The sequence below is a fragment of the Apteryx rowi genome, unplaced genomic scaffold, assembly GCF_003343035.1.
Source record: "Apteryx rowi isolate R43461 unplaced genomic scaffold, aptRow1 scaffold_597, whole genome shotgun sequence".
Lineage (NCBI taxonomy): Eukaryota > Metazoa > Chordata > Aves > Apterygiformes > Apterygidae > Apteryx > Apteryx rowi.
In genome coordinates this window covers 290,865-301,985 of record NW_020450868.1, presented here as the reverse complement: position 1 = coordinate 301,985, position 11,121 = coordinate 290,865, and the positions used below count along the sequence as shown (strand labels likewise).

The 11,121-nt window shown below is 51.8% G+C and overlaps 1 protein-coding gene across 3 annotated transcripts in view; it reads right to left on the bottom strand.

Moving 5' to 3' along the window:
• Window positions 1-60: 60 nt before the first annotated feature.
• The window catches only part of GINS4 (GINS complex subunit 4), an 11,411-nt gene continuing 350 nt past the window's right edge, over window positions 61-11,121 (bottom strand). The window contains exons 2-7 of one of the 3 annotated variants that reach the window (XM_026082868.1): window positions 10,619-10,732; window positions 9,996-10,093; window positions 9,575-9,663; window positions 9,090-9,180; window positions 8,870-8,976; window positions 1,767-1,853 (exon numbers count right to left, since the gene is read on the bottom strand). In XM_026082868.1, the coding sequence (XP_025938653.1) occupies window positions 8,880-8,976; window positions 9,090-9,180; window positions 9,575-9,663; window positions 9,996-10,093; window positions 10,619-10,732 (489 nt within the window). In that variant the 3' untranslated portion in view covers window positions 1,767-1,853; window positions 8,870-8,879. Of the gene's footprint in view, window positions 1,854-2,019; window positions 2,099-8,869; window positions 8,977-9,089; window positions 9,181-9,574; window positions 9,664-9,995; window positions 10,094-10,618; window positions 10,733-11,121 lie in introns of those variants that run through there. The other 2 variants (XM_026082867.1, XM_026082866.1) reach the window with 2 other exon arrangements.

Genomic DNA, 11,121 nt, shown 5'->3' with positions numbered 1-11,121 from the left:
CCCGCGGGCACGGGGCCGCGGGCAGCAAAGGCGGAGCCAGCAGCCACGGAATAACTCAACTTTATTAACGATCCGTTACAGGCTCCAGCGGCTGTCGGCGTCCCCCGCACCCGAGCCCGAGGCGCACGCCCGGCCGCCGGCAGGGCTGGCGGCCTGAGCCACTGCGGGGAGGCTGGCCCGCGGCCCCAGCCCCGGGCTGCTGCAAAGAGCTGGCAGGGTCATCCGTGAAGCCAGCCAAGCCGCTCCGAGCTGAGCCCTGCTGCAGTGCCCGGCCCAGGAACCTGCTGGCTGGCAGCCTGGCCCGTATACTGTCACCTGCAGGACTAAAAAGCCCCTGGTCCCCCCTTCCGAGGGAGAAGTGACTGCAACTAGAACTTGTCCTCTATACCAAGCCCTCTCCCAGGGAAGCTAGAATGACACTGAGCTGGTCACTTGTGCCACAAAGCAGGCACAGCTAATTAAGGCCCCTGCTGCTGCCTTAAGTACAGTTTGGGAGTGTTATGCTCTGCTTTAAGACCCCAGGCACAGCAGGAGGGGGCATACCCTTTCTCCTAAACATCTTCCCTACACAAGGCACTTGGGCAGCACCTTTGACTCACAGTTCCATGTTGCTGCTTCTCACCTTAAGCAGCCTCTAAACACAGATGTGGTCCATGGGCCCGGTAGCCCCTTCCTTCTGTCCCTCTCCTGCTCTCACAGTAGCATTTTGCCTTGAGAATCTAGAAAAAGGAATAACAAGTAGCAGCTTCCAGCCTCTAAGGCAGGAGCCAGCACTGAAGAAGCTTCCATGAAAACCTGCAGCTGCTTGTACACAGCAGGCCAGGAACACGGAGGAGCTACCAAAATAGCAAGCAGCATCTTCTGCAGCTGAACCCCTCCCCAAAGACCCTTGTACCAAGGCAGGAACATGGAGGGAATTTACACACCCTGATACACTGCTTTCCTACCAATAAGGACCCTGGGTCTCTGAGTGCCGCCAGGTCTGCAGATGAGAAAGGACAAGGGCTGCAGCCCGAGAGGTGCTGAGATGCCCCTGGGCCCCTTTGGCACTCTTTGCAGCATGGGAGGGTGAGCAGATTGTGCCCACGTGGCAGATCTTGTAGTTCCTCCCATGGTTGTTGTCCCAGTGGGTTGCCTGCCTGCACTGAAAGGAGATGCAGAATTCTATGGCTCTGCAGTAGCTGGATGGCTTGGGCAGGGTAAGCTCAAAGGAGAAGGTGTCTGTGTCGGCTGAGCCATATGTGCTGTGCATATACTGGCAGGAGACATCCCGGAAGCTCCTCCAGCCATCGAAGGTGATACGGACCATCACTTTCTTCTCGTACTCGATGTTTCTGACCTTCACTGTCCCTGACAGGGCACGGTCCTGGATCAGGCAGTTCTCCAGACAGACCGAGTTGCTGTGTAGGCTGCTGCGGAAAGCCACATAGTCCACAGAGGGCTGTGAGAAGTTCAGCACATACCTGCATACCTGGGGGCGCAGGTCCCACAGTCTGGGCCGGAAGCAGGCAAGGTCAGACAGGGCATGCTGCAGGTCCCACAGGTCCTCCTCAATCTTTGAGAAGAAGCGGACAGCAGTCAGTGAGAGTCCCTTCATGTCAGCGAACACCACCCTCTTCTTCTTCTGACCTTTTGAGTTCTTGGTGCTATCTCGACGCTCAGGCTCTGGTTCTGTACTCAGCTTCTGGTTGAGACAGGAGCGGAGGGGTTTTTGTCCCCGGCTGCCCTGCAGCTCCTTGTAGGAGTTCAGCAACTTGCAGATGGGAGGTGAGTGGCTCAGGCAGAGCCTCATGGCCAGGTCCACGGGCATGGCTGGGGGCGCAATGGCCTGTGTGCTGAACACCTGGAAAAGCCTAGAGGCAAAGGGGGGGAGGTCAGGCAGTGGTGCCCCAGGCTGCTGGGCAGAGCAGGGGCTCCAGCTCAAAGCCTTAGCTGCCAGTAGCAGCACCGGCTCGCCGGGAGCCCCCCGCGATGCAAAGCACGCCCCTTCCCCTCCACCTGCCCCAGCCCCGTGCTCACTCGCCGCAGCTCATCGCTCAGTCCTGTCCAGTCCCGTCCCGCTCCCGGCGGCTCCACGCCCTCAATGGAGCCGTGGGAGCGCCCGCGGCCGGGACACCCCCGGGGCAGCCAATCAACACTGCCGACACGCCCCCAGGGGGCCCCGCAGCCAATAGGGGCCCGGGGCTGCCCGCCCTCTCGCCCCACCCGGGGCTGCGCAGCACAGCCCATGCACAGGGTGTGGCTCCCCGTGCCCCCCCCCCCCCGGCCCGGCCGGAGGGGTTACAGGCTGGGGCGGGCGGCCCGCGGTGCCGCAAGCCCACCAAGGGCCGCTGTGTTCCTCCCGCTCTCGCCCTCTCCTCCACCAGAAAGGACCCTGCACCTCCCAAAACACCAGGGAAAGGGCGCAGCCCTTCCAAGCCCTGTCGCGAAGCAGCACCCTCTCCAAGCAAGGCCGATTAATAGGGGTTGGACCGACCTGGACTGGACAGGAGGAACTGAGCACAGAAATAAACAGGACTTAGACAACTTCGCAGAGCGCTGGTAGCAACACCAGCTCTCCTCATGCCAGCCCAGCACCCTGCGTACAGGAGGACCATCCTCTGCCAGGTCCTACAGGCCCTTACCATGCTCCCCTGAACAGCACTGGGGTTAGCCCTCTTGGCTGCAGCCTTCTCATCCTCAGTGTGAGGGAGAAAAGTTCCCAGGTTTGTACTGCTAAATTCAGCTATGAATTGGCTAAGAAGAGCTGGAACACAGAAAAAGCTCCCAACACCAGAACGACTTACACACTTTTACAAAAATAACACTTGCCAAACTATCAATGCCCGGGGGAAGCTATGGGAAGAAGACAAGTGTGCTTTCTCACACTGTCCTTTGTGATGGGAGGTCTGAGCCATTTTTATGTATCCCTTTCTCTTCAGGTGCTTGTTCTAAGACAGCTGTTCAGGGTGTCTAAGTATGAAGATAACCCCAGACTTTAGACTCATTCTATAGCAAAGTGAGCCTAACTCAACTTTTGTCCTTGGTTCCTTGCCCTGAAAAAGAAATTCAGTTATACCTGAGTAGGCAAGAGACAGCGTGGTGTCCCTGACATTCAAAATCACCTTCACTGTTTAGCTTACATGTAACTCCTTGACAGAAAAGACTGTCACCTAAATCAGATCACCCCTGCCCTGTACTACCTGCTAATCTCTCCAGAGCTGTCTAGCTATTTATGTTAAGCAGACCTGATTTTTCCTGCTGACAGCACAGATCTTCATCAGCTCATGACACAACTTATCGATCAATATATGGTTTTTCATCGCCCCTGTGTCTAAATGTCTTCAGCACAATGCAAAACACATCTCTCTCTCTCAGGATGGCCAGAAGTGAGCTTGAACTCAGTGCCCAGTCGGCAAAAGTTTGCATTTCAGTCCTGGCCTCAGTCAGCAAATACATCAGAAAAAGAAGCAACAAAGCCAAAGCTGACATGCTGTACCATCCCCTAGAAGCACTTGTGGCATTCAAGCCACTGCTGGTCAGACACTCCTGCCTGGGGAGGAGCACTGCAGAACTCTTTGTGGGTAACCAGGAGCCAGACATGCTTGTCCACCTGGGGTTGCAGGAGCTGGACGGAATCTATTGTTGCCCAGTGCTCCTTGGCTCCTCAGCCTGGTCAGCATCAGCAACCAGACACACCTACTGGGCCTGTTAAGTCCATACCCAGGCCAGACCTTCCACTGTCAGCACACACCTCATATGCAGATTGAGAAGCCTTGAGCTGAAACCCTGGCTCGTGACTGTGCTAAGGCCTGAGCTAGAAGCAGCACTTCCCCTCTTCTGAGGCCAGCTTTGGGCAGATGCAGCTGGGAAACTAGGCAATGTTACATCCTTCCACAGAGTTCAGCTGGAGGATCAGCCACAGTATACTCACCCCTAAAAGGTTTAACTGCAGCTAGAATTATCCAAGCTACAAACCCAATTGACAGCGCCCAGGGTCATGACAGCAAACTGCCCCTTTTCTCTGAACTAAAGGTTCTTGCTCATGGTCTCATACATTGTCTGCTTCTGAACCTCTGAACACTCAAACCTTTTCCAGCAGAATTTCCAGGTGTTTCCCATTGTCACTTTGTGCAGGTAGTTTTTCCTACTTACTAAGTAATAATGATCCTCACTGCATTACACACGATTTGAAATCATTTTTCTGTAGATACCCAGGAAAAAATAAATAAGCCCACCCTTCAATTGATTTTGCTATACAGGCCTCTCAGAAAAACTCCCTTGATACCAGCTCTAATACAGACATTCCTCAATTCTGAGCAAGACTCTGCCACCCAGAAGCACAGCAGCCTACAGCCAAGGTTAACCAGGGCAGCAGAAGAGAAAATCCACATAAAAATGCCAGGGACAGGTTTTCCACACACTCCTGGGTGCCAAGGGAAGATGGTCCCCCTGTGCACTGTGGTGATAGATTGCATACTAGAGGAATTGCACATGCTCACAAGTGTACATGCCCTCTAGCACACACAGTGTAGAAGGTGATGAGTCAATTTTCAGCAGCAGTTGGCTCAGTTGCTGAAACTGGCTGAGGTCTACCTGTTCCTTTCTGAGAACCATCTGTTCATCACATCCTCTCAGACTGACATGGCATGTGTCTTCCACTTCAGTGGTTTGGGGGAGTCAACACAGCAGTGAAGGAGGCTTCCTAGCAACTAAAGCACTTGCCCCACCTTTCTCCTGCACTCTGAGAAGAGGAGATCCAGTGTAGGCTGGAGGCTGGGAAATCACAGCTCATCATCAGTGCCCTCTGTGCGACCTCTTTCGCCATCCTCCTACTTTGCCTTTAGAGCTAATCACTCAATAAACCCAAGCTCTCTCTGTCTTGGAGGGAGCAGAGAACAGGGGATATATTTCAGCCCAACCCCTACAGCAGACCCCAAATAAACTGGAAAAGTTGTTCCCACTCCATGCATTCTCTTACAGAAGCACAGATTAGGATGGATGGACTGCTGGGTAATCCCCTCTGTCTCTAAGAGTATATGCCAGAAGCAACCCTTCCTTGACAAAGTAGTAGACACTTCTCCTTCCCCCAACACAGAGAGGGAAACAGATGCACAGTGCTAGCAGAGAGAGGTGTCTAGGTATTTAGCCATGGAAGGACACAAAGAACAGACAGTGGGATTTTCAGGTATGCCTAATCTGAACACTTGCCTCACTGATTGCAGCATACATCCAAGCCTCTCTAATAACCATTTCCAAAAATCTCATTGAAACTAATTCTGATGCAAAGTGCTCACCCCCTTCATCCTGCACAGCCCGTGATGATGTTGCCATGTGAAGGCTGTGAGACCTCAGAGAGGGAGCTCTGTACTGAAGCTGTTCTGAGAAGAATCAGATCTGGCAAAGATTCAGCTTCCAGGACAGTACAGAGGCTCCTTTGGCTCACATTGCTGCTGACACATGAGACGCAGCCATGGGGCAGATAGTAAGCTGTCTGGACAATTGTTCAGCCAAACTAAATAGGGCCAAGGAGAATGTTTGCCAGACATGCCACATAGGCATTCTCCAAGCAGCTCTTCTATAGTGCATTTCTGTAGCAGCAGATTAACAATGACTTTGGCTGGGAGCTACAGTTGCCTTTGTGAAGTTGCCTGGGAGGGGGAGGCTATAGGTGTAGGCAGAGCATGGTCTACCGCACTTCCTTAGGGGCTGTGCAGAGGTATGTGCTACTGATTCCTAAGGATTAAACCCAGCTTCCTCTTAACATCTATACTTAAAAGAATCTTCTTTACCTAAATGGATTCATTAGGAATGCTATAAACCACACCATATGCAAAGCCACTCACACTACATGACACACTGCATTGCCCCTGCCTCCCCCTCACCTGGCAGAGAAAGGGCAGCATGTCAGAGGAGCACCAGGCTGTTCCTTACACAAAGCATGATACAGGGAAGACCCTGCCCTGAAAGAAAATAAACCACAGTCTGTCCATGCACCTGACAGGCATTGGGCTGAGGTAGCAAGGGGCACCCTGGCTGCTCCTTCGACTAGGAGAGGCACACATGGGTCAGCAAGGCAGGAGGAGCTTTTCCTGTGCGACCAACAAAGGAATTGCTTGTCCCTCTTGCCATCCAGTCCAGCATCCTGATACTAGCAAGAGCCACTCACAGCCACTTCAAAGGAAGGCCTTAGAAACCCTACAGATCATCTTCAGCGCAACCTTTTTTCTACCAGCTCGAGCAGAAGGGGGTTTCACAGTTTGCTACCCTCACAACTGCAATCAGAGGCTGTAGCAGAACCCCATGCTCTGAGACAGGATGGTTTTCAGAACATGCAGAGCAGAAAGCGGCCTTCTTCTGTGCTCATGTTTATGGTTGTTCCATTTTAGTGAAACTGGCTGACACTGTTCTTAAAAAAAGGTATCCAGACAGCTATCCACTGAAGCTTTCCAGAATATTCCCTCTGACTTGTCACCACATCTGTCCTATTGGCTCAAGTCTCTCTGCACATGTAGCTGAATGCTCTGCTGCAGAACTCAAATACAGAGTCTTGGCCTGATGGTAAAGGACATGAATAATGCACAAAGCACGGTGGGGGGAGGGAGGCAAAAATAGGAAGACTTCTTCTGTTCCTTTCATACTGCAGCAAGAGACTGCTCTGGGAAAGCTCTGTCAACCTCCTGCTCCAATACCTCTCTAAACAGCACAAAGGCACCATGAACCCCCACAAGCTGACAACATTCCTCAAAACTCTCCCAGACGGTGCTCAGCTGCTGATTCATGCATACCACCCTGCATCAAGGGCCCCACTTGCTCTGGAGTTCACCCACAGAATCAGCCTTGAGCTTGAAGATTCTGCAATAGTGGCACAATCTTCCTGAAGCCAGTCAGTCTGAAGAAGCAGGTAAGAGGTCAGAAAAGCAGAAAGGCCTCTGACCCCCAGCTGGACTTGACCAACATGCAAAATTTCAAGAGGTGAAGTGATAGCACTTAAATCCTCAGTGCAATAGCATCTGCTCTGGTGTTGGCTTTACCCAAATCTGTGCATGTAGGGGGACAGTGGCTTGAGACATGAATTTCACATGGGCTTGTATGAAGACCCCATAGCTCTGGCACAAACTAGTTGCTCTTGTTAAGAAGAGGTTTGAGCTGAGCCTGCAAATGCTGTCTGACATTTTCAAAGCTTTGATCATGATTGCACCATTCACAATCTGATCAGAGAAAACACAGCTGCCTGTGGCTCCTGGAGGCACTCACTCCTCAGCCCAGGGCAAGAAATACTACTTTCAGCACAAGGTTCAGGGAACAAACCCAGATCCAGGACTACTCTGCAGACAGATCTCAAATACCTGTAATGGCCAAGATGGATATTTTACCAGAACAGTGCTATTAGTGCCAAAATGCCAGGACAAAGCAGCATAAATCCTCTCCGGCCATATTAGAAGGTGTTGTACTGACACAACTGTATCCATACTGGGACACAGGCTGCTCAGCTTAACTGCACAGGCAGAAAAAAGTTTGTGCAGCCTGCAACATAAGTCCTTCCTTCCCCAAAGGCAGAAGCTTTCTCCCAGGGAGGACAAGTTTGCTGTTTGTCCTGCATAACAATCCTTCAAAGAAAACACTGAAGGCAAGCAGAAATCCTGAATTCCAAAGCTCATGGCTACCTCCCAACTGATATTGTCAGAAACACAAAGGGAGCATGCTTGATAAGCTCTCCATCCTCCCTTCCCACTGCAGGTAATAAGCTAGTGCTAAGCAACCCACAGATGACCCTGTGGCTCTCCTCTGCTTACCCATGACATTCTCTGTGCTCTACCTGAGCTGTAGTTTCCATCCTCAGCTTGTTTCCAATCCTTCCTGCTCTTTGTGTGAGAATCAAGAATTGCTCTGCAAGCAAATACCTTCACGTATGGTGCTTTTTGCTCAATGCATCATGTGGAAAAGGTGGTGCAGAAGTATGCCCCAATTCACCTCAGAGCAATCAGGCACTTGCACAACATCCAAAGTTGCACAGCCCCTGTGACAAGATCAAAGCTGAGGGGGGAGGTGGAGTTTACACAGCACACCCTTCTGTCACAGTTTGCACCCGATAGCCTGATTTAAAGGACAGTGCTAAACTGGGGCAGGAATGAACACACACACAACTGTAGGCCAAAGTAGAGAACACCCTGCTATTTACAAGGGCTGTATTTGCCTTTGTGGAGAGATGTGCTCTGTCCACATCTGCTGTCAAACCAGCCTGAGGGCTGGAGAGACAGTATCTGCATTTGTCCTCCCTTGGGACTCCAAGGGAGTGCTGTGACACAGGCTCCCCATGCTCAGGAGCACAAAGATAAAGGAGTCTGGCTGTATTCCAGGCATGTCATAAACCATCAAGAATTTGATTAAGCGTAGGGGCAAAGAGCCCTTCTGCATTAATAGAGGAAAAGACATTCTGCTGGTTTATTTGCATGCTTTCCAGGATACACCTGCGAACACCCCCTGCTGCCTTGACCAGCACCAACCCTCAGAGCCACATCACATCCATAGGGGTAGCTGCCCCAAGCAGGCCCCATTGCCCCAGTCCTTTCCTGCAGTGCAGAAATGAGACAGGGTGCTGCTTGTGTTGGGCTTGAGGGGCTCCGGGCCGGGCCTGGGAGGTGGCGGGGGGCTCCGCGGTGGGGGGCCCTGCTCCACTCCGCTGCACTGCGCCCGCTGCCACCTGCCGGCCACGTGCAGCGCTGGCAGGTGCTGCCACCTCCCGGCCTCCGCGCTGCACCGCCACCGCCAAATCGGGCCCACTGCAGCCTCGGTGGCTCATGGCAGGGCCAGGGGGCTCGCAGCTGCTGCCAGCTGCTGCTGCAGGCTGTCATCCTGGAGTCACCGAGGTCCTGTGCTCAGTGCTTACCCCACACCCCTCAGATGAGCTGGACCGCTCCTGAGGCCACCAGCGGGGCGATGGTTTTGTAACGGATCAGATGCTGTGAGCCCTCCTCCAGATCGATTGTGTACTCCCTGCAAGAGACAGATGTGGACTGAAGCTGCTGCTGCTTTTTTACTTTAACCCGCACCAGTTTTGTGGAAACCCAACTTATGCAAGTGCACTGTACACAGAAGGACCCACCTACCTCTGTTCATCAGTCTCTGGCTCAACCAGGATGTTCTCCTGTCTCTCCAACACCCTCAGGAATACAAAGGAGTCCAGGTTGGGCTTTGGAACTGCAGAAGCAATGGATTCAGAGCACAAACTCAGCATTCAAGTATGCTCCTCTGCAGGAGTCTGAGCTAACAAAAGGGTGCTAGGAATAACCAACTTGTTGCCAATAAAGGGAACATTAGAGGCTTCCAATCAGATGCAGTGTGCACTGCCCCAACATGAGATGACACTGAATGGCAGTGGCCAATGTGAACTTCTGACAGAAGCACCAAGGGACAGCAGCACCAAGCCATATACCATGCAGCAGAGCAATGACATGACACTGTCACCACATTGTGTGTCCTTCTACCAAGTGCCAGCTGAAGAATGAGTACTTACACTTCATGGTCACAAGAGCATTCCCCACACACCTGTTGCTGTAATTTTCCAGTTACCCTGGAGTCTGGATGTACTCACCTGATTTTAGGAGGGACACCTTCTGCAGGTTGGGTGGCATATGTTTTAGGGCCACATTTCTCAGGTAAGTCTCTGTGTTTGCCATGTACCTGAAACATATAATTGGAGCAACTATTGGTTTAATCAAAAACAAATTTGCTGGCAGAATATTGACTTAGAATACCAGCAAGCAACACCTCCTGGTCTTACAGGCATGGCCAAAGATCAGCCTAATGGCTTGCCTTGGCAACTGGTCCAGGTGCCTGGCATGATAGAGACTAAGCAGAAAGATTATTTTACTTTGACTCTTTTCTTGACCATAAGGAAAGCTCCTGGTGAGGCCCCTGATTCTTACTGCAACCCTATACCCTATTCAGCATAACATAAGGGGGAGTTCTACAACCTGTAGAAAGGAAAGGAGATGCATTCAAAACCTACTCACTCTTTAGCAAAGGCAAACTCCTCTGGTGACAGAATGGAAGGCTCCCCTTCTGCTCGAGACTTCTCCTTCTCCAGGACATGGGGGAAAAACTTCTCAATCTGACATTGGAACAAAATCCCAAAGACTGAAACAGAGCTTTCCTAGTACTCAGTGTCTAGAATCCCCTCTCCTCAGTAAGAAGCTCCCCCTCAAAGTAGTGATCCATCACTGCACAGGTACATGCAGCAGCCTCAGGCCTGCCCAAATACCTGCTTCTGAATTAATGATGATATGGTCAGCTAAGGACCCCAAGTTGCATGGGCATGCGTGTATGTGGCAGGACCCACGCAGGACATGCAAGAGTTCAGCTGTGCCATCCTGTGCCTACAGGAGGTCACAAAACACTCATGGCAATACTGTAATGCTCCTTGATCATAGTAGGACAAGGTGTCCACGGAAAGAGTTCCTGTGAGTCACACTTAGGAAGACATAAAGAGAGAGAGAGAGCGAGCGAGCGAGCGAGCGAGCACGCACGTGAGAAAGCTTTAACCGAGTGTCTTTGCTGAAGCAGGAGGCATTGCACAGATAAGAAACCGCTTCTAAAGTACTCCTCTTCCTCCTCACTGCAGCACAGCAAGCATTACCTTCACAAGCCTACACCGCAAATAGCTGCTGAGCACGTAACGGATCCTTTCAATCTCCATGTGGTGGACGCTGACCTTCAAGTCTCCTTTCTTTGTCCGTTTCAGGTTTGCCTCCTGCAAAGAAAGGCAAAGAAAAATTAAATGGTTCAAATACCCAAAAACAAGAAACACAGATAAATGTTTTTTTTTCTGTACACAGGGCCCACAGAAGCAGACCGCTGCTGCTTTTAGAGACACAAAGCACTGGTTCCCTGGACCTCTATCGCATCTCCCAACCCTTTCTTTCTGAGCTGCTCTCAGAAGTGGCTCAGAACAGCCCTCTCTCAGGAACAGAGGAGCAGATAAGCCTGGCAATCCCGGAGGGAGCCTGGCACACACCTGTCGTGCGGATAGGTGCCAGGTAACCAGGGCACTACAACCGGCCTGTTCCACCACCTCGGCCCAGCAGAGCCTACCATGTGGTCCAGCTGCTCCACGACGCACTCAATGATCTCAGATTTACT